Here is a 22,907-nt window from a genome sequence, read left to right on the forward strand (position 1 = left end):
AGAAGGACCCCAGACAGGGTGACTGTGGAAACTTCATCTGAGACACTTACAAATTTGACAATTGTTCAAGATATTGAATTTCATTTCAGCTAAATCAGCCCCAGCTTCTCTGACAGCACTGGTTTATGTGCTGATGTGGCCACATGGGAGCAGGATGGTGTGAACCCCTGGAGGAGCAGAGCTTTGGTGAAACACCCCCCATCTGCTTTGCCTGTCTCCCTTCTCCTGACAACAATTTCCTGCCTGACCCCAGTCTCTTGAGCATGAGAAGCTCTTAGGTGGGGCAGGAACCCGTCAGGGGAAGCCCGAAATGATCTGGCTGAAATGAAACAGCCAAGAAAACCCTCATCATTCATTTTGTACTCAGGCTGAAAGTTCTCCTTTTGGGAGTCTGGAGAGAGGGGAACTGGGAGAAGAAGAATGGAGAGTGGCAGTGAGGGGTACCAGCAAGCCGTATTCTGTGGAAGCCAATGGTTCGCACTTCACCCTTCTATCAATTAGATCCCAAACTTAGAAGAATTTAGTTGAGTGTTTTGTTTTGTTTTTATAGCAAGACTTCAGTGAAAGAAAGGCAAGAGCCCAGAGGATACCTGTCGTTGGTCCTGAGGTTGTCTGCTACCCTAGCGATGACCTCAGGAGAGCTGGTGGTGACTTGCTTCCCTCAGAAGTGGATCTTGGTCCTCAACCCACTCGTGGCCCTTGCTCACCGTCTCACACGCTCCGCCTCCCTTGCCCAGTAACTTGGATACGTTTCTCATGTGCCCCTCAGCCAATAAATAGTGTCTCTCATCTTCATCTTCCCTTTCAAAAAATGCTGTTTTTCTTCTTTCCCTCCCACCCTGTAGGTTATTGCAGCCGACTGCAAAAGGGTCACAGTGCTGAAGTATTTTCTGGAAGCCCTTTGTGGACAAGAAGAGCCTCTGCTGGCATTCAAGGGTGGAAAATATGTGTCAGTGGCACCCGTCCCAGACACCATGGGAAAGGAAATGGGAAGCCAAGAGGGAAAACAACTGGAAGATGAGGTACTATGCGGGAAGAGGCCGCTGTGGCAGAGGGAAGGCGCCCCTCCCGCCTCCAGCCCTGCTCTACCCTCGGCTTCGGCTTCTACCCCTGGTTATTTATAACCACTCAGGGCAGTGTCAATGTTAACGTGACCAGCCAACTTCTCAAGAGTGCACTCTGCTGGTGCCCCTTCCTGCCAGTCCCACCCCAGTGCCTCCATCTCACTTTGCTACGAGTTCCAGATGCTTCTTTTTAATGTTGCATTGGAGGAGAAGGGAGGGAAAGAAAGAGTTTAATAATGTGCAGCTCTGGAGGCTTAGGAAAGGCATTGGGGGGGGGGGTGTTAGGGTTCAGGCTGAGGATCAAGTTTATGGATGTGTGGAGCTCAGTGCAGCACAGGCCTGAACTCCAGCCTCTAGCACACGTACAGGAAGAGCTGACATTGCTGGCCCTGTGTGGAAAATCACCCCCTCCCCCGGCCTGCCCTCCCTCCCTCGTTCCCTCCCTCCCTCTCTCCTGCACATCCTGATGTGATTAAGGAACTCTCCTCTTGTTTGTTTGCCCTTGGTTGTTCCTGTAGCCCTTGCTTCACTCCAGACCATGCGCACTTGTGTGCGCACGCGTGAGCCAGTGTACCACCCTTGCTAAACCCCGATGGCAGTTGCCCTGCCATGCGTGTATGTATCTTTCTGAGGGTGATTGTTGTCATGGGTCTGTATGTGGTGGGTTTGTGTGTCAGTTTAAGTTGAACACTGCTGCCAGCTTCCCTGCTGTCTGTGGGTTCTGAGTGAATGTGAGTGTGGGATGGTGTCGGCGCATGTATGTGTTTAACTTCACTGCCAGCGGCCCTGCTGTGTGTCTGGGTGTGGGTAACTCTGTCTGGGTGTGTGTGCGCGCACAGCTCCCTTTTGCCTGATGGTTGATTCTTTCCTTCTTTTTACTGCACAGTGTTAAAGACAGAGGGGCCATAGGTAGGAAGGAACGTGGGACTTAAGGAAGGGACGGAAGCGATTCTAGCCAGAGGCCAGGTCACCCGTAGGCCAACACAGTCATTTGGCCCGCAGCAGTCTCCAGCGCCTGGTGGAGCAGGGTGGGGTGCAGGGATGAAATCAGCAACAGGCCAGGGAAGCCAGATGTCAGCTGGAAGCTGTCGTTTGTGATCTGAAGCAGTGATAGAGTGGCCACCTTCAGTTCAGAGTCTTCAGAGCAGCAAAGTCTTGGACTGGCTTCATTAGAATTACTGGAGAACCCCACCCCACCCCTGATGACATGGGCCTTCGCTTCCAGGACAGAGGTGGTTCCAGGGATAAAGCTGAGCCCATGATTCCAAACTCTCCAGATGAAACCTGGGCTTGGAATAATGGGAAGGAATGAGCTGGCAGCATGTGAGGAGACGGTGGGGTTGCTAAAGCCATCGGTGGGCGTCCAGGCTTCAGGCAGGTCAGAGCAGTGCCACTCAGCCCTGGGTGCTGTGTAGGGAAGCATGGGTGGGGCAGTGCCTCTGGGTTATCTCACCCACACATTAAGGCTGAGGCAGGCGGTGGAAGGTCAGCAAGACTAGCTCTCCAGGATTGCCGTAAGAGACTTCCTCTGGCCAGTGGAGCCTGCGATGCCAAATCCAGTTAGGCAAGCGAGGCCCAGAGAGGGCCTCGGTGTGACAGCCAGGGTGGGGCTCCTCCACGCTTCCAGAGAGCAGACCAGCTCTCCCATCCCAGATCATGGCTGTGCTACGCCCTCTCTCTCCTTCTAAGTCTTACGGACCAGACAAAGGTTGTGACCCATGCCACACTGCCCACTTCTTCCTTTTCCCACGAGTCTCCTGGGTTCCTTTATGTTAGTGGCCCCTGGGAAACCCTCCGTACCCTGGTCTGTGTAATTTCATAACCCTGCACTTCCTCGTTTGTTGTGAGAGCTGAGCGAACCTCAGACAAGCTTCGCTGACCCTCTTGTGACCTCAGTCAAGCTCATTCCAGGCCCCGTGATAACCCAGTGTGTGCCTGATCAGAGCAGGCAATGGCAGTGTCCCTCCACAGACCGGCCAGCGTCCTGCTCCACTCACTCCAGTCCAGGTTAAGCCCACGAAGAAGGAAGTAAATGTGTCGAGTCTTCCTCCTTCCCATGGCCTGGGCCTCTCTGGAAGTGAACCCTGTGACACTGTCGTCCACAGGTGGTCAGATGAGTGGTGACCCAGACCCCTGAGATCTCATCTCCCCAAACTGCGCGACTGAGTCACTTAAGCTGATTGGGAGAGAAGACGGATATGTTTTTTAAGACATTCAGAGTCCCGTTCCTTCGGGATGCTACCAAAACACCTGTCTTCCCACCCCTGTATTCTGCTCCCAAGACACAGCCTCACCTCCCACCCACACACTTTACCAGCCACTTCCAGCCAGAGAATCTATGGGAATATCCTCTTCCGATGGACAGTTAGAGGAGAGAGCGGTGTGTATGGAACAGGGCCGGGTGCGCCTGTGGCGGGCTTGGCGAAGCTGAGCCACGCAGGGATGGGTCTGGGCTCACGGTCCAGATTCAGGGCCCCCCCCATGCTGCTCGATGTGATCGGTAAGAGCACAGACTTCAGAGCTGGACTCACTAGAGTTTAGATCTCCGCTCTGCCACTTACTAGCTTTGTTACCTTGAGCAAACTGTCTAACTCTAAACCTCAGTTTGTTCATTTATAAAATAGGGATGATAATAGCATCTGTTCCGTCGGCTGTTGTGAGTATTAAAGGAGTTAATACATACAAAGCACTTAGCCCAGTGCTTGGCCAGTACTCAGCTCTCAGTAAACGGTAACCATAATCATTGTCATTATTATTACCCAGCTAGAAACACAGGAATCCTCTCCTACTAAATCGCTCCCTAGTACCCATGCTAACCCTGTACCTCAAAGGAAACTCTCTCGGGCAGCTGCATGTTCTCTACTGACCAAGGCCAAAAGGGAGAGAGTGAGGAATGGAGCCTGGGACCACCCGGGGAGCAGTGGCCTCTGAGAGCAGAGGCTGCGAGCAGGGAGGTGCCATCCCCAGGGAAGGCTCCACCAGCCTGGCAGGAGACTCATTCCGCCAGCCAGCAATCTCCCAGCCTGCCCAGGCCCTCGGAGGGCAGCTGAGCGAGGTCGTGTCATGCGAGTTCCTATAGGGGGCCCAGCAGCCCTGACACCGCCAAGCTGTGGTCTCACAAAGAAACCAGGGCAAGGTCTGCTGAGCTATAGCGTCTGCTCCCTGACGCTGTCTAGAGCAAGGGAGCTTCCACGCCTGACTCCTAGCTGTTGGCCAGAATTGATTCCTATCCAATCATCAGCATGAATTAGATTTAAATTGCGTTGTTTAACTTTCTCTGTTGATTTCCTTTTGGTGATTTCAAAATGAAAATAGACCCAAAGTTTGCCTTCATGAGTGTGTGCAAAGGAGAATGAAGAGCTGCGAGTATAAGTATAGAAGTATATATGTGTGTGTTAGTGACTTACGGTGTGGATCTATGACTGTGGGATTCGAAGAGAGCCCTAGAGTGCAAAAGGGAGTGATTGGTGGGGAGAGGGAGTGACAGCTTCTTTTTACCCCCTCACACCTTGGGGCCCTTTCGAGGAATGATCCTAATAAGCCTGGAGTGGGGGTGCCGGGAGGCTAGAAGGGTAGGTCTGGTCTCAGTGCCGGCCGTGGGCTCACAGTCTCCTCTCTCCCCTGGCCTGCCCAAAAGGAGGAGGACGTGGTGATTGAAGACTTCGAAGAAGATTCAGAGGCTGAAGGCAGCGGGGGCGAGGATGACATCAGGGAGCTTCGAGCCAAGAAGCTGGCTCTGGCCAGGAAGATAGCCGAGCAGCAGCGTCGCCAGGAAAAGATCCAGGTAGGGCCTGCAGGGCTGGTTGCCATCAGGGTGGTGCTATACAGGGAGGAAGGAGGTGTGCTGGGAGTTAGGACGAGCAGCACACTCTGAAGAAGTCAGAGTGTCCTGCCTGCTTCGACCCTCGTTTTCTTTCTCCGTCACTAAATTCTGGTAGTACATTTCGTGCCTGGAGGCTCCCTCGTCCTGGGCTCCAAGGGGCAGGAGCAGGTTCTTCTCAGAGAATCCAACGAAGGCTTCTTCCCCAACGATGATCTGTAAATACGCACCACACATGCACGATCTCCCACACAATTTCAGGAGTTTCAGAGTTCCCCTGAATCTTATCCAGACACTCCCAGAGAGGCCAGGGATTCTCTGTTGAAAACACCTGTTCCCGGGGGAGAAGAGGTCGTGGCCACAGTCTGTTGATCTGGATCCCCATTGTGATGGCCAGTCCCCTCTGCAGGACACTCTTACTCCTCCCAGAGAGACACTGCTTGACCTCCACACAAGGGTTCCTCTACCATTTGCCCTCTCGTGGACCCACACTTCAACTTCCAGCAAGTTTTTCTTTATGGCTCTCCCAGGTCTGCCTTCTTGCACTGTAAGCTCACTTCCTCTTATCTAGGGCTCAGGATAGATAGAGAAGAGCCAGTCACGCTCCTTCGTTTAACTATGTGCATGGGGAAGCATCAAGCCTCGTTAGCAATGTCTGTTTTCTTCTCTCTCTCCAGCCACCCCTCCCTCGCCTTTGGCAGCAGCCTCAGTGCACGTGGTCAGGAGACCTGATCACAGTCTGGGCTCCAGCACTTACTAGCTTTGTGACTTTGGGCAGATTGTTTGATTTCTCAGAGCCTGTTTCCTCTGCTGTAAAATTAAAGTGGTAACGGCACCTACCTCTTAGAATTGCTGTGAGGCCCACAGAAGCTGGCACACGTAAAGCACTTAGCACAGTGCCTGGCACACAGTATGTGTTCCATAAACGGTCACTGGAGTCTCAGATTAGTCTAATCACCCATCAGACCGAGCCCTGCCCTGGGAAGGGAATACATTACCAGTTGGGAGCCATCATTCTTTCGACATATTCATGTCCCCCTGCACACTGGAATCAAGTGTGTGATACCTCTGCCCACGTCGTCCGCTGCCCCCTCAGCCCTCTGTGGTCTGTGTGTGACTCTGGTGCGGCCCACAAAGCAGCTTCATCCTCACACTGTCTTTCCTCCTGTCCTGAGGCTCTGTTTTTCTTGCCATCAGTCTTCTCAAAAGTTCTGTCTGTACTCACAACCTCCGTTTCTTGACTCAACCCAGCACGTATTAATACCTGGCCGCAGCCCCCGTCGTAGTTGGCTTCCCCGTAGCTTTGGACCCTGAAGCTGCCTCCCTCCAGCCTCACGCCAGCACCAGTGGACCCTCGTCTTCTCTCTCTGTTGACCTAGGCTTCCTCACCACCATTCTTTTCTTGGTCTCTTCCTTCTCCTCTGTTGCTTCTTAGTCTCAGCACATAGTTGACACGCGGCACATATTTGTTCAGTGACTTTATAGATGGTAGGAATTAGAGCATCACCTTAAATCCCCACTGGCTTCTAACCCCTCAGGCCTGATTCTTTATCAAACCCTTCTGTTCACTCATTCATTCCCTTCTCTCCTCTCTATTCCTGTTGCCACTGCTACTGTTCTAGTCCAGGGACCAACTTGAATTATAGTAGTGGAGGCCTCTGCTTTGCACAACTCCAGGGGGTGTCATTGACCTAGGAGTCTGAATGGCAGCTCCTAGAATTGTGCAGTATACAGTCTGCATGGTGGGCTCCCTGCCTCCCCTGCACCTTACATGTTTTCATCATGCTCTTCCCAAAAGAGCCGCTCCCCTGCTCAGAAATTATCAGTGCCTTTGCTTAGCTGATGTAACAAAGTCTAATTCCTTATGGTGGTATTAAAGATTTTCTCATGTGTTCCCAACCTCTTCTCCCATCTCCCATGAGCCCTTACTAGCTGTATGACATTGTGCAAATTGTTTAACTTCTCTGAGTGTCTTTCCCCATCTATCAAATTAAAGTTGGAACAGCACCTACCTCATACCTCAGAAAGACAGTGCATGTAAAGTGCCTGTCCAGACCCAGATCCTGCCTGGACCACAGCACTGATCTTCCCCTTCGCTCACTGTCCCCACACGTGCTCTGCCCTTCCCCACTCTCGCGTCTTTGTTCATGCTGTTCCTGCAAACCGAGTACCCTTTTTTCTGCTCCACATTTCCTGTTACCTGTTTAAATTCTATTCCTCCTTCAGTCCCCAGATGAAACTCCATCTCCCCAGTGAAGCCTTCCCTGATTTCCCCCAGGAGGAATTAATCTCTCTCTGCTCAGTGTTCCTGTAGCACTGATTTATACTTCATGTGTGAAACTTATATCACGTCTCATATTACGCTTCTTTCTGGGCTTGTTCCCCTGCTGTACTGTGAACTCCTTGGAATCAGGTACCGTGTCTTCAGCTCAGCTGAGTAAGTGGTGGTGAGCATCTACTGTGCTAGTCGTGGTCCGCAGACACAGGCGTGAACAAAGAGGGCAGTGGGCTGGAGAACCCAGTGATGTGACGTGTGAGTGAGCGCTGTTACCATACAAAAGGGAAGGATAGGACGCTGTGGGAGCACGTGCTGCGGGGACATGGCCTTGCCTGGAGCGCCGTGTTTGGCCCAGCCTCTAGCAACAGGCAGCATCTTACAAATAGGACGTCATGCATGAAGCTGGACTCTCAGTGCCTGTGGCTGCCCTGTCAAGAAGCCTGATGTCCCCATCACCTCCTTTAGAGCAGGCTGCTCAGGCCCAGGCACCGAGGGCCGGCTGTGGGCTGGCCAGGGCTTGGGTTGTTGTGGCCCCTTTAAGAACAGGCCCCACATGAACTGCTGCTGGCGGCCCTGCCTCCTGTCAGCCTTCTTCCTCCAGCCTCACAGCCACAGGAGGATTTCTCAGCAGAGGAAAAATTCCCCCCTTCCCTTCTCCCCCCCCCTTTAATGCCCGGGGCCCTTCACTTCCATAATTCTTCATTTTCCAGCCTTGAACGTAAGCCAGACACATCTGTCTGGCCATATGCGTGAACCCTGGAGTCTGTGCCGAGGTGGCTGTAAAACAGGGCCGGTGAAGGCCCTTCTGGGAGAGCACACACATGTGTGTGCCCTCGGGCCATTGGCTCCTTGCCCAGAACCACGGGGCTGCAGTGCTCCAAGCCTATGTTAACCTTTTCTTATTTTTCCTCTTTTTGTTTAATTTAAGGGGGGAAAATCCCAAGGAAAAGGTATAAATTGTCCTGGGAGTGGGGGAGAGGCTCCTGACTAGAGAGGCCATTATTGTTGGCAGGTACGTGGGTCGCACTAATACAATAAGGAAGAGAAGAGCGTCGAGTGACTTAAGATCGCAGGGATGGGCTGTAAATTACAGCGCTCTGAGCCCCGTCAGTCTCCAGGGCCGTCAGCCGAGAGGTGTAAGGCACGTCCCCCGCTCCCAGCGCCTTTCACAGATGCAGCAAAACAGGAACCACACGTGTTTGGGGAAGGGGATATGAAGATGGGGTTGGAAAAAATCTTCCTGGCCCCCATGATGGCTGTAAAGTCCAACTGAGATTTTGAGCTATAGCCACACCCCCACTTTCCTGCTCACACCTAGACCCCTGGGCCCAAGCTCATCTGTGGGGCTGGGGGAGGTGAGGCCTGGCCTCCCTGTGCAGCCTGTCCTTCCCTGTTTCCGGCATTGCACAGGGGCTGGTGAGTGGGGCCGACTGGAGGTCAGAAATGGGGTGTGGGCAGCTCTCAGGGCCTGTGCAGCTGGAGCCCCAGCTCCCAGGCAGGCCCTTGGATGCTGGGGGGCCAAGTCCGCCCACCCGGGGCTTTGAGGCCACACTCTTCTAGGCTTTGCCTGTTGTTTGAGACAGATGTCTTCATATTGGGTTGGTTCTTCCCACCTTGCTGCTTTCCACCTGAGGTCCTTTCGTTCCCATTGCCATTCTTGGGAGGTGTCCAGAGACCACAGCAGGGTACATGGTTTGTCTGGGAAATTGGTCCGAAGTGTTTCATTCCTAACTAGACTCCCAGGGCAAAGCAGTCACTGAAAATCCTCCTCCAGGCATGAGGCGTGGCCTCTTGGCACCTCGTCCTGGCCCTGTGATTCCCCCGCCGCCTCTGCCTCCACGAGGCTTTGCTGTGATTTGTGCTGCTGTCGGGCGGGGTCAGGTTTCCTGAGCAATTGCAAACATCCCACCTGAAACATAACAGGCTCTTCCTCTGGCCACAGCTATTGTTTCCCTCCGCATTATGGCCACAGTCTTGCTCTGTAGCCAGCAATGACATGTGTTCTGAAAATAGCTTCTCTCCCCTGTCCCCTTCCCGCCCACCCACCCTCCTGAAGATGCAGTCACTCCTTTGTGGTGGCCCCGGGAGTTTCTAAATATAGCTTCAACTCTTTCACGCTGCCACCCAGCTGGGGGGGAGGCACTGTGGAACAATGGGGCATGCACAGAGCCCCCCACACCTGTATGGAAGCTAGCGGAAGGCAGACTCTCAGCCCTGGCTCCTAGCTGTCGGAGGCAGGGTGGGAGCCAGCGGGCTACCAGGCCAGGGGCACGTTCACGCCAGGGCAGGAAAGCACATCAGCCTACAGAGCCGGGCAACCGCCCTCCCCACGCAAACCTGTTCCAGAGCCTGTTTCAGCTTCTCCACAAACTGTGACGCTGGGTCTCCGGTTTGGTCCAGGCGCTTCCACCTCCCTGGCTCCAGCAGCACCCAGAGGGTCTTGTTCTCTGACAGAATGGGCAAGCTGTTGGCCGGGACACCCTTAGGCTGCTGCTCGTTCGTTGCTGGTTCAGAGGTGTCATGCTTAGCGCTGCCACTCTTCTCCATCAGGGCGTTCTCAGAACAAAAGTTACCAGATAAAATTCAATCAAATTATCTTTAAAGTTCCCTTCAGCCCTGAGATTCTGTGATTTAGCTCATTGAGTTGCTATGATATACCAAACTTTATGCTGAACATTATGAAAGAATCTCTAAGAAAAGGCAGTTCTCCTTGAGCTCCTTAGTCTAGTTTGAAAATAAGATCAGTCCTCATAAAACAATAAGAAGTAGCAAGCAAGCCGTCGTGCTTATAACTTTTAAAAAGAAAGCAAGTATATGCTAAGCTCTGTGGTAGTGACTTTGGACATCCAGAGAAGGGAGCCTAAGCAGAATCTTTCCCACGAGGAACCCCCCCAGTGAAGATGCTAACCATTCTCCTCCCAGGAGAGGCCGGTTGGCTCCACCTGCTTTCTATAGCAAACGTAGTATCTGCTCCCTTTAGTTTCTGTGGCTGAAGAAGGAACTGCCTCCTGTACTGTTGGTGGTACATCTTACCAACTATTCCTATTTTTTATTTCATTTCCGTTTTCCCATTTTTCATTTTCAAAAAATACCCCCACACAGTTAAAACAACAACAAGAGTACCGTGAGTCTCACAGAAGAAATCACTAGTCCTTTGCCTGGCTCCTCCCTATCTCCAACTCTGCTCCCTCGTGGTTTCCCCAGATGTTTACCCTCCGGGATATATAGAAGATGAAAAATGGAGCCGGGCAGGAAAAAAGGAAACTGACATTTGTTAAGTTACTAATATGTGTATCAGGCACTTAGTTAGATAGATACTTTCACATACAAGATGAGCGTGGAAATTTTCTGTGTTAACAGAACTCATTTCTGGTGAAGACATTGCTCTGGCCAGAGAGGCCCAAGTATAAAGGATTCCATCACCCTACAGAGGGAAGGGAGCAGCCACACTCTCTGTGGAGCCCTAAACAGAAGGAAGACCTAAGCAGGCCTTCTCGTGATCTGGCTCTGCTTCCTGATCAGAGTTTTTCAAGTTCCACAACTCCTACGTGAGCTATTTATATTGCCTTTATTTATATTAATAATTCTCAGTATCTCAGTGTTCAATGGTTTAGCATCCCCAAACCATCTTCACTGCCTTGAAGAAGGAATTTAACCTGTAAAAGAGCCTTTCCTGGCGACCCAAGGCTGTTAGCTTCTTCATCAGATGTTATTGTGGTTTATCTCTTTCTCAGGACCCCACCAGCTTGCTCAAGTATGCTCCCATACTTCAGAGAAAACTGGTTATTTAGCACCTTCCGGAAACAGAATTTAGTTCTTTTTTGCTTCCACACTTTATGACAACTTGGTCCTTATTGCCACTGATCTGATTCAAAGCGTCTGTGCTTTCTTTGATTTCCCAGTTCACTGTCTCCTAGGACCACTGTGGCCCGATCGTAGCTGCAGTGAGAAGGGTTCCTATGAAACTCTCCTTCCGGGTCAGCACACTTGATTCCAGGCCAAGACCAGTCTGTCTGAATCACAGCATTCCAGTTGCGCCCCCCTCACCCCCACCAGAGGCTTCTGCAGCTTTTTACTGATACAAACAAAAATAAATCTCACTACCGGCCTCTGAACTCCACAGCAGCACGCTTCCCCCTTCTCCCTAAGCGTCCATGGCTGTGAGTGGGGACTTGGCACTCTCCCCACCCACATCACTTTTTCACTCCCTGCGCATCCTGTGTCCTTCTCTCACCGTGCGACCCAGAGATCGGAATGGGACGTGACGGCCGGCACAGGCGCCGTGCACAGCTGCCAGGAATCTGACGGGTAAAATCTGGAAAAGTTGGGAGGGCAAATGCTAAACACACACACGCACACACACAGCGCCACTCAGAGAGGGCCGGAAACACAGACACCCACAGAAGAGGGCCTGCAGGCTCCCTGTCCTTCCTCAGTCTGCCATTCTTTTGAAGAGGACTGAGCCAGTCTTGTGACTCAGGTGTGACCCCCGCCCCAGAGGCCCACAGGTACCCGAGGAGAAGAGGGAACAGCTTCATTTAATCCCCAGAGACTCCGTGAGGGCATGGGGGAACAGGAAGCAGTTGTGTGGTGACTCACTGGGCAGAGCCAGGTTAAGGGAAGTTGTCTGCGGGTGTCCCTGGGACCGGATGATGGCAACACAGTTCTGACCACCCTCATACAGCTTGACCTCACCCCCACCTCCCACCCCCCGGGGAACCAACAAGGCTGCTACCTCCCTAAGAGGCTGTGGCCTCTGTTCACCTTTCTGGCCCTGAGCCAGAGTTCAAGGAACTCAGAGTTTCCCTGGACCCTGCTCGATTTTTCTTACGTCCTGTCATCAGAGCACACAAGTAGGTCTCCCAGCCTCCCTTGGCCACCTAGCTTAAAAGCCCTCCTGCCTACTGCCAGCTGTAAAGGTAGAATGGTACAAGGTCTTAGGAGGTCGTTCACACATGGTCAAAAATGGCAGCCAGTTCTGCTTCCTTCGAGTCAAACCAGGGCTGGAGTGTCATTTCTGGAGGCAGGAAAATTAAGATGTGAAAGGAGTCAGTGGGGCCGTGGTATAGATGCAATGTTTAGTTAGTACGCTGAGCCCCTGTCACCACAGGTGCCGGGGCCCCCTCTCCTTCCCCTGCCAGTGTCAGTGCTTGTTCTGTTCCCTCTCACCCAGAAAGCGATTTGGAGGCCTATGGTACCAAAACAAATGTTCCTGGGAGTGGAAATGCTGGATAGAGAACACACAAGAGCAGGGAAAATGAGGACCAGAAATGCTGATGCTCCCTCAGTGTAGAGAAATAGGAGAGTTGTTACTGAACCTGAGTAGGGACCGTGTCCTGTTCTTACAAAATGTCCAAGCCGTTACGCAATGTTATATGTCAATTGTATTGCAATAAAAAATAATTTTTTTAAATGCCCGAGTTGAGTTTGGTGGAATGTGTGTCACCCTCTAGTTGGCAGCCCCTTGGGGACGGACAGTGACCCAAATTCCCTGGGAAGGTGGCCAGCAGCGGTGGCACTTTCCCCAAATGAGGTGAGAGCAATAGGAAGACTAGCAGACTGGGCCTCTCAGCTGCATTTTCTCATGCCCGCCAGCGTCCTGTGGCCTGTGCCTTCCACCAGCTGTGGTAGCAGTGGCAGCAACGACTTACTCATAGGAAGAGGTCCTCAGCAGGTCACAGAGAAGCCACCCCCAGCATTCAGAGCCATGCCCTTTCAGTTTTACTGTCATTGCCAGTGAAACCTGAGCACCTTCCTCACTGACTGTTGGTGGCCAGGACCCAGCACTGTGGGCCCCCCTCACTTGGCACGCACATGCACTCCCCCTGCCCTGTGCCTGTGTCTGTCCCTGCCAGTTGGTGTGCTGTAGGAGGCCATGAGAGGGCGTGGCAGGGCTGAGACCTGCTCACCTGGCCCTTGCAAGGTTTGTGTCGGTGCCCTCCAGCTCCAGACGCTGGGAGCACACCGTCTGGGCAGATGCCAGCAAATCAGTTTGCTTCTCAGCCATGGCCCCCAGAAGAGGAAGCAGCACAATCGTGACCTTGCTCTGTAGTGACAGGCATACCCAGAGCTGCTGCCACACATACTGCTCTGGCAGACTGGAGAAAATCGGGCTTTCCCAGATGTACACAAAGCTTCCCTGAAATGTGAACGGCCGTAAGACTAACAAGCACTAGGCCGTGTGCTTTCCAAGGTGTGGTGTGCAGACCTCTGGTGCCACACGAGGTGATTTTTTAGTGATGCAGGAGATCCTTCAACTGTCTATTATGGAAGTTTAGTTTGCACTAGTAAACATCACTTGACCGTCAACCCTTGCTACCATGGATATCATTGCTTAAGAAGAGGCTAACCAAAAAATGAGTTGACCGAAAGTCAATTTACAGGAAAACAGCAAGTAAATAATAGTATAGATTGTACAGAGTTGTGGCAGAGGCGTGCAAGTAGAACACAAAAGACTAACATTTAAGAAACACTGTGCTGGTAGGATGGGGGGAAGGTGGTGATTTTGATCAGTCCGAGTATTAACTCTTTGCAAAACTGCGAATTGGTTCCTAATCCATCACACCTATGGACTCCTGCTGCTGCAGGAAACTTGGGTATTAATAGTTGTCAGCATCACTATTTTTGTATAGCCTTTGAGTTGAACTTTTTTTTTTTTTTTTAACTACACAGTGAAGTAAATTGAAATACAAATTGTATTTGGGGTATGGTGTCTGGATTGAGAAGTACCTGCATACATAACATATGTGAAACCACTTTCATATCCAAGGAATCTAACTTGCCCTTGTAGATCTTTAGCCCAAAGTTTTACTTTGAGACCTGTTATTTTTAATATCATCAGGTCCTTTCTCAGTCCTAAGCAAGGTTTTAGTCACGCTCCATTCCCTAGGCCATTTGGTCTGTGTTGATTTTTATTGCAGTGCTTTGCCCAGCCACTGGGCCTGTCTATCCCTCAGGCCTGACAAGGGCTGGCTGTTCCTCTGGAGGGGGACGAGGTTTGGGGGCAGGATGCTGACACACTGTGGAGTCAGGGCCCTGGCTCACCCACCCGCTCGTCTGCTCACTCTCTGGCTCACTCACCGTTCATTCTGTGTCCCTGTAGGCTGTCCTGGAGGACCAGAGTCAGATGAGGCAGATGGAGCTCGAGATCAGACCTTTGTTCCTCGTACCAGACACCAATGGCTTCATTGACCACCTGGCCAGTCTGGCACGGCTTCTGGACAGCAGGAAGTACATCCTGGTGGTACCCCTCATCGGTGAGTCAGGCCAGAGCAGCCCTGCACGTGCACCACAGCCCCTTCTACGCACGTCCCCCAGCCCGGGGGCCAGGCAGGCAGAGCCCTGCTGTGTGTGTGAGACAGGATTTGCAGGGAAGTAGGGAATGTGTGGGGCAGGGAAAATTGTTTAATAATCAAAGCAGCTCAAATTATTATGGCTGATCCATGGCTTAAACTGCTGGAGCAAATGGACTCTTGTGTCCCAGCAACCAGAGGCTGCATGAGCCCAGCCCTTGTTTTTATCCTTATAAAGCTTGCAGTAAAACAGCAAAGCTGGTTCCCGTTATTGGTAAACACTCAACCCTGGCAGATAACGGCAGTGCTGCTGGGTGGTCTGGCAGGGAGGCTGGGAGGATTTTGAAGTGGTTAGATGCCTTTGGTCTGATTGTCTTGTAGCTTTTCATGATCATTCGAGGTAGCATTCTTCTGGCCAATGTCACCCTAAGGCCAGGCCAACAGAAACCCTCCAGAGCAAGCCCTTGGCTCATGCCCGTGGATTCCTGCCACTTGGGCCCTTCCCACTGTCTGGTCATTGGTGCTGGTACAGGGTCAGCATCTCAGGACCCAGCCAACTTGCTTCCTCTCTCAGGCCCAAAGAACCCAGCTGGGCTGTCTCCAGGGGACTGTCTAGGTACTAGTAGTTCTTGGAGCTCTGTGGTGGGTGACCCTCAGGACGGGCTTTGGGCTCTGGGCTCCTGTCTAATCTAGCTGATATGGCTACTATAGCTGAGGACTATCCTGTGGAGGGAAAGGGTGTGGGAGATGATTGAGAAGCCCAGGCTTTTTACTGTCCCCTTCTCAGCAGCCACTTGGAGCAATATGGGAGCCCTGTCCTCTGGAAAAGCCGCCAGACTGGCAGTCTGCCTGCCAAGCCACCTCTGACATCCATGCCAAGATGTTCCATTGGGCCTTCCCTCCCAGTCCCAAGTGTCTTAGTGCCAGATGAGGGTGGAAACAAAGGGCAGGAAACATCCGCCCCTGCAGAGGCTATAGAACCCTGGGGGGTTGTGGGAAACACGTTAGCACCACCTGAGAATGTTGGCACTGAAGCAGCCCTCGTCCCGCCTCCACCCTCCCTGTCTTCCTTCCCCCTCCCCATGTGGCCTGGCCAGAACCTCTTAAACCCAGGCTCTTAGACCTAAGGGAAGGTTTTCTGTTCTTCAAAAGTAGAGCAGCTTTTCTCCCCGCAGCTGAGCAGCAAGTCCATCAAATTGTCCCAACTTCCCCTCTCCCCTCCCCTGGGCCCTGGGGTGGGGCGGCTTTCAAGATGATTTCTGTGCTTTCCTACCCAGGAGTTTCAGGGGGAAGAAAGTGAATTGGTCCCTTTTTTTTAGATGGTCAAGAAATGGTGTAACTGAAAGAGATGGCATCTCAGAAGCCCCCTAAGACTTTGAAGGAGCCTCCAACACTATGCTAGGCTAGCAGGATTCTTGTGCCCCTACTATGTGCAGTTTCCTTGTTCCTGGGGGTCCAGTGAAAGGTAGAGCTGCAGCCCTTGGTCTTGAGGAGCTTATGGTTCAGTGAAGAAAGCCAAAGGTGGTAGAGAGGAAGCAAATATATGAGAACATCCTGAGGATATGTGCCTAATAAATCGATGACCCCCAAGGGCATTGGGAAATGACAACTGTTAAAGCAGTCTAGGCAGACGCTTTGAACCTTCTTCGGCTGGGCAGGGCCCTTGGCTCTCAGGAGCTGTAGAGAAGCTCCTGTTTAGTGAGGCTCCCTCAGTGCCCTGCCCTGTGTCCAGAGCGCAAACGGTTAAGCCATCAGCCTTCCCTGCTTCTTCTTGTGCTCTTTAACCTGCTCCATGCTCCTTAGGCCTGACCCCAGCATCAAGAAGCCCCGCCTGGTGCAGAAGCACAAACAAGCTTCCCCTTTGAAGCCTGTTTAGTTTGGAAGCAGGCAAGCAGATTTTGGGATGGAATACCAGTTTTTTGTGTTTGATGTTCTGTTTGCTGTACCACGTACCCATCCACTACTACTCTCCAACCTAAGCATACATTGTGTGGACACGGTAGCCTATGGTTGCTGAAAGCATGGGTGTCGTGTGTGCGTGCGCACTTTGTGTGTGTGTGTGTCCGTGTCCGTTTGTGTTCCCACATGGGCCCTTTCCAGAAAGTGGCTCTGAATACCCAGACAGTGAGTGCCAGGCTCACCATGGAACAGCACGCTCATGCCGATTCCCCAAGCCATGAATCATTGCACTGAGGAGAGGCCTCAGACCCCAAACTCTCCCGGAGCCCCCAAGGAGTGCATATTTCCCACTTGACCTCAGGCTTTTGGCTGGAATTTTGGAAAGAATCTTCACCAGAAAATGAAGCTGTGTCCCAGACACATAGGCAGGCAGACAGGCATACAGGCATACACACACACACACACACACACACACGTGCAGTATCAGAGGAGGTAGGTGTGCCAAGGGCATGGTTTTGGGGAATACCAGGGCTCTTGCAAGTGAGACTGTGACTGCCACTTCCCACTTGGTGACCTCTCTGCCCTCCGCCAGGGTGTGGGGTACAGAACTTTGCCCCTCTTGGACTGCTGGGGTTGGGAGCCCAAGTAGATGAGGGGGAGCCTCTTTCCCTTTAGCTGCTGCATACCCTGGCCTCTCCTGAGGGACCCTTTCAATTTGATCCTATAACTAAGGAATGCGATAGAGGGGCCAGGTTTCTTCCTCTGAATCCAGCAGTTCCAGAAAAATCTCTATAAGTTCCTCCCAGGAGGAGGGCTGGGCCTGGAGGAAGAGGCAGAAAGGCGAGAGCACTGTGGAAAGTCGGGGACACTTCTTGCCCCACAAGGTCCCCTACTTTCACTGGAAGACTCCTGTGGGGCAGGATGGATTCTGTGGTCTGGTATGGGGCTGGCTGGGAAAGCGAGGCCTAGGGTGAAGACAGACATGATCGCTGAGGCTGATACCTTGTGGGGCTGTGTCTCATCAGTGATCAATGAGCTGGACGGCCTGGCCAAGGGACAAGAGACAGACCACCGGGCTGGGGGCTATGCCCGTGTGGTGCAGGAAAAGGCTCGGAAGTCCATCGAATTCCTTGAGCGGCGATTCGAGAGCCGGGACTCCTGTCTACGGGCCCTCACCAGCCGTGGCAATGAACTCGAATCCATCGCCTTCCGCAGTGAGGACATCACTGGCCAGCTGGTGAGACCCCCCAGAAGAAAGGGAGTGCCCACAGCCAGCCTTCAGAACAGGGTCTCTGGGAGGGAGGAGCTAAAGGAAAGTCAGTCGCCCTGGGCGGCTGAGGGGGCAGCCATGATCAAGGCCCAGGAATGGGCGTTCCTGTCCCGTAGATCGCTCCTGGCACAGTTGGACTCGGCCAGGCAGGGCCAGGGCGTGTGTGGGAGGGACTCTGGGATGTGACCTTCGCCAGGGCCCCAGAGACAGTACACCTGCGCTTCCTCCACATGGTGCCCCCTCCTGCCCAGTAGCGCTTCTCACACTGTCTTCCTCCAGGGTAACAACGACGACCTGATCCTCTCCTGCTGCCTCCACTACTGCAAAGACAAGGCTAAGGACTTCATGCCCACCAACAAAGGTACGGCTTTGCCTCTGCCCGGGCTCATCGCCTGTCCTACCTTGTCCTTCCGTCCTCAGCCTGAGGCCAGCCTGAGGCCAGCCCAGTTTCCTGCCCTCCTAGAACTCAGCCTCCCCTGTCACAGCTCCCCCACTCACAGGGACTGTCAGGTGGACCCTGAGCCAACTAAGGATGGACCTACCCCAGGAAGCCAGGCTGCAAGCAGTGAGCTTTCTCATTCGGCGTGCATCCATTTCCTTTCTTGGGTCTTCAGTGAGTTCTCTGACAGCAAGAATGTCTTTATGATTCAGCCTAGCTTCTTCTGGCCATGGGCTCCTGAGCCCAGCCCCCTGCAGCTCTGAGAGGATAGTCCCAGTGGTCCCTGGAGCCCACCTCCCTGTGCTGGGCCATGGTCACCCTCTTACTTCGTCCCTGAAGTTTACCCTGATTCTTATCCGGCGGGGGGTGGAGGGACTTCCCCAGCAAGTTGTGGGTCTTTTCTGCCTGTCCCTACAGTCACGAGCTCAGCACTTTACAGGCTGGCTGGAGATGGAGGCAAGTGAGAGCTTGAGGACTGAGCCTTCAGCCCAGTTTTCTGGGACCTTTTTCATGAGCAGAAGCCCATCTTGAGGACTGAGCCTTCAGCCCAGTTTTCTGGGACCTTTTTCATGAGCAGAAGCCCACCCTGGGGCTCTCTTCCAGGTACTTGAGCACCTCACTCAGCCTTGAACTTATCTGCACAGCCCCTCAGAGTCAGCGAAGTTCAGGTATTTTCTGCTCCTGGCTCCCAGGAGTCTGACATTTCATCTTGTGGAAGGAATTCCTAGGACCTCCTACCTCAGTGTCATCTGCAGAGCTGAGCATTCTCACCATTTGGTTTCTGTCTACATATATCTAGTCTCCTGTCATTTTCTTTTAGTTGTTGTCACCCATTCCCCCTGTTCATTTTCCTCGCCCTGGCTTCCAGGCTGGTCTGGGAATCGTCTTCTCTTCTGCTCTCCCACCCACAGTAGTGCAGCCCCTCACTCCTGCCTCACTCTCTGTACTGGGGGCTGGTAATGAGTCCACAACGGCTGTTCCTCAGACGGGTCCTGCCACGCGGCTTGCACATACTGTCCCTTAAGGACAGATCTGGAGCATTCGAGTGGTAAAAAGGAGTCCTGGCTGAGCCAAACAGAGGAGCTTGGGCTTGCTCCCAAGCAACTTCCTAGAGAGGCACCTTCTGAAGGAGAGGTAGGCAGGAGTGCAGAAGGCCTTGTTGGGAAGTACAGTTCAGATACTGCTATGGCCCCACCCAGTCGCAGAGCTGTTTCTTAGCAGAGACACATTTTGGCTTTGGCCCTACTAGTCTCCCCACCCCACCCCACCCCCACTTCACCCCAAGCAGCCTACAGGAACCCATGGGCATCCTGGGGACCGCCCCTATCAGAATTACATCAGCAACGGCTGGTGTAATCAAACCCCATTTGTCAGTGTGAATTCTTAGCAGATTAACTTGTCAGATTCACAGAGAAACTGTCACCAAATGTTTATGTGTAAACGATGTTGAATTTTAAAATCATGTGGATTATGGCGGATGGGGCCTGACAAGATGACAGTCTCTGGTTTCTAACAAAGTGAAGTTACCAGTGTCAAAACAGAGGATGTTTATTGTTAAAAATGTCTCAAAGTATCCACAGAAACCCCTGCAGACCCCTGCCAGCAATGCTAGGCCTTGGTTGGCTGACCTAAAGCCTGGGACTCTCCTGGTCTGAGTCCCAGGGCAGGAATGGCGAGGCTGCAGACAGGCTCAGGCAGCCAGCTGGGAGCCCCACACAACACCGCACACCACCGCCCCACCCCGCCCCAGAAAGGCCAGGCCCAGGCAGTTGAGCTGCGGCCTCAGGGCATCCGCTTTCCCCGTGGCCACCTTCCTCTCCCTCTGCCCAGCACAGCCCCTCAGCCCCCTTCACACCCACCTTCCACCTCTCTCCTTCTCTTACCACCATCAACCCCACAAGTCTCTCCCTCCCTCTTCCCCCAAACTCCTCCCGAGGCTGACAGCCAGTTCTCAGCCTCCCTGCCTGGGGCTGGAAGCCTGACAGTGCTCAGGTCCCACATGGACATCTGCAGGCCCCCGGCTGAGCCAGCACCGGCAGTCAGTCAGCCAGCCCCCCGGACGTTCCCGGGGCCTCATTGTGTGCCGGGCCTCCGTCAGGAGACACCCAGCCTGGGACTGAGGAGTGCACTTGCCACCTCAGGGGCCTTGGGGGTGGGGGAGGAGGTCTCCTGTGTGAGTACCTGGCCCCAGTTTAAATTCTCCCCAATACAAGACAAGTTTAGGGAATTCGGGGAAGAGAGGTGGTAGAAGGCATCCTGCTAAAAGTCATGTAAAAAGAATTAAGGCTATCTGTTTTTAAAAATAAAATTTGAATAAAGTAAGTATGGCTAGTATGATTGTAATGTGTGGGGGGGAGCTTATATAACAAGTATATATACTTGTAAATGTGCATAAAGAAATCTGGAAGCATACACAGATCTACCCTGGGGAACAAGGCAGCCACGCATGAAGGGAGAAAACTGGGAGGGTGAGCCCGATTTTACCTTTCCTTTTTCCTCTTCTGTGCTGTTAGATATTTTCACCATGGATTACTTTTACTTAATAGAGGAAATCATTTGGCTACAGCTTCCGGGCCCCCTTGGCACAGCTCTGCCAAGGACTCTTGCCCTCCTCCCGAGAGCTCCTCTCCTCACTTCTGGAAGCCCTGAATACACTCCATATTCCATCTTTCATTTTCTACCTCTTAATACCTAAATGATCAACCTGCTGGCGTTGGAGGGAGAGGTGGTGTAGTAAGAGGAGGATTGTGAGTCCAGGACCAGTCATGCAGTCAGAAGGAGTAGAAGGAAAAGGGCTGCTCCTGCTCCCTTAGTTCAGAGAACCGGGAGAGGGCTATGTGGAGGCCGGTGGTTCGGGCAGTCCTCAGGACAGGAGGCAGCACAGCCCCATGCGGGAGGCAGGGGTCCAGCGCAGACCAGCCCTGGCCCAGTATGGCCCTCGCAAGCCAGCAGGGGAGGGACACCCGCAGCTCGTCATCTCCATGAGGGAAAGGATTTGTGAAGGGCCAGGAAATGTCTGGCCTTGATCCCCCAGGACCACATTCCCCTCCAGAGAGGAGAGGCGGCCAGTGCCTCTGCCTCCTGCCCTCAGTGAAGTCTTCCTGCTCTCTTGTGCCAACAGAGGAGCCAATCCGGCTACTGCGGGAGGTGGTACTGCTGACGGATGACCGGAACCTGCGTGTGAAGGCGCTGACAAGGAATGTGCCTGTGCGGGACATCCCGGCCTTCCTCACTTGGGCCCAGGTGGGCTGAGGGGGCCACACCGGGGCCCACCCCCGTGGAACCGTTCCTGAGAGGCCACCAGGCGCCCAGTGTAGCACGGAAGATGCCCACGTGCCTGAGCCACCAATCCTCCCAGACAATAAACCATCCTCTTCCAACCCACGCCGTGGCCGTGCTGTGGGGGAGCTGCTCCTCACAAAGCCCTCCCGAGGGCTGGGCTGAAGCTGCTGGGACCCTCCTGGGCTGCCAAGACTTAGTAGAGAGGTGGCTGGCTACAGTGACAGCAGGTGGGCAAGCCAGATAGGCTGTCCAGCCTTTCTCCCTCCCCGTCTGTCTAGTTCAAGGGCTGGGGAAGGCTTTCTGAGCACAGGGACTCAGCCACTGTCTCAGGTGGAGATGGGGCAGGGCGTTGGGGTTTCTGTCAGATGCAGGTGAAATCACGGGTCCCTTTAATCTTCAGAGCCCCTGTCCTGAATGAGTCCAAGAAGCTTGGTCATGCCATGAAAGAGTGCCCAGGGTGTGTCTCTCCCTGAGGCCTGGATTCCCCCATGGACCCAAGTTGGGTTCTGGACACCACGTCCCAAATAGCAGTCCTCCGCCTACCCCACTCATCCTGCTGCTCTTCTTCCTGCCCTTATCACTCTGGGTCCATAGCACTTTGCCACTTGTTTTCCCCTTGGGTGGTCATGGGTCTGGAGGGAAGGGACCTCTGGTCTCAGGCCCATGCTTCTGGGATGGCCTTTGCCTGCTTCCTCTCCCCTCTTTGGCCTTTCTTTTGCTCTAGTTCCCACTGAACAAAATTTCCTCAAGACTTTTCTCAGTTCTCCCCTACCCGCTCCTTGTTCTCCCTCCCCACTGAATCATTCGCCTCACCCTCCTTCCCTTTCTAGTTGGTCCCTCTCACCTCCTTGTTCCCTCCATTCCCTCACCTCAGTTCCTTGCCATGGTGTTTGTCAACTCTCAGACTCCTTCCTCTGGTACCTGTGGCAGGAACCTAATGAAGCTTTCCCGCCCTGACCTTTCCCAGGCCCCTGTGCTCTGAGAAACTTGCCGGCTAGTGCCTGGGAGGAGCATGGCCTAGCCTACAGTTTGCGCCCCGTTTTCTAGCTTTGCCCTAGAATAACATGACACAGGGCCCTTTGGCCTTTCAGGTTTTTTTGTTGCCTCTTTAGCTGGCACCTGTGTTCAAAGCTGGGAATGTATTCTCCCAACCCAGGGACAGGGATGAGGGCAATTTAGGGGAAGACAGGGTTTTGAGGAGGAGCCAGGAGTAAATTTTGATGGGACCAGTGGGGGAATCCCCCCCGAGCCCCTTGTCTAACTGTATAGCTTGTCCAGAGAAGGGAGCAAGTCTGTGCCTTCCCAAGGCCCAAGATAATGCCAGAAGGTGGAGGGACTGTACAAAGAGCCAATGATTTGGGGGTATGAGTCCCCTAGACGACTGGGCTCTTTTAAGGTACAGGGTCCCCAGCCTCTCCTTTGAAATCCTCTCCCCTGGATGAAGGCCAATGACTGGGTGGGTGGGAGACCCATCTCCTTTCTGTCCCATTTGCAGCACTGGTTTTGTTTCCTTAATAAATTTTTAGTTATGAAACATATCTGACCTCTTGCTGATCTTTCTCT

General features: G+C 53.1%; 1 protein-coding gene across 4 annotated transcripts in view; it reads left to right on the forward strand.

Annotated features, from left to right (window-relative positions):
- SMG6 (SMG6 nonsense mediated mRNA decay factor) overlaps nucleotides 1-22,882 on the forward strand; it is a 186,969-nt gene extending 164,087 nt beyond the window's left edge. For 3 of the 4 annotated variants that reach the window (XM_033090207.1, XM_033090205.1, XM_033090206.1), the window contains exons 14-19: nucleotides 846-1,022; nucleotides 4,702-4,848; nucleotides 14,265-14,418; nucleotides 17,379-17,590; nucleotides 17,903-17,984; nucleotides 21,184-21,330. In XM_033090207.1, coding sequence (XP_032946098.1) covers nucleotides 846-1,022; nucleotides 4,702-4,848; nucleotides 14,265-14,418; nucleotides 17,379-17,590; nucleotides 17,903-17,984; nucleotides 21,184-21,314 — 903 coding nt within the window. In that variant the 3' untranslated portion in view covers nucleotides 21,315-21,330. Of the gene's footprint in view, nucleotides 1-845; nucleotides 1,023-4,701; nucleotides 4,849-14,264; nucleotides 14,419-17,378; nucleotides 17,591-17,902; nucleotides 17,985-21,183 lie in introns of all 4 variants that reach the window. The other variant, XM_033090204.1, reaches the window with a different exon arrangement.
- The last annotated feature ends 25 nt before the right edge of the window (nucleotides 22,883-22,907 follow it).

The sequence above is a fragment of the Rhinolophus ferrumequinum genome, chromosome 21 (genome assembly GCF_004115265.2).
Source record: "Rhinolophus ferrumequinum isolate MPI-CBG mRhiFer1 chromosome 21, mRhiFer1_v1.p, whole genome shotgun sequence".
NCBI classification, from domain to species: Eukaryota; Metazoa; Chordata; class Mammalia; order Chiroptera; family Rhinolophidae; genus Rhinolophus; species Rhinolophus ferrumequinum.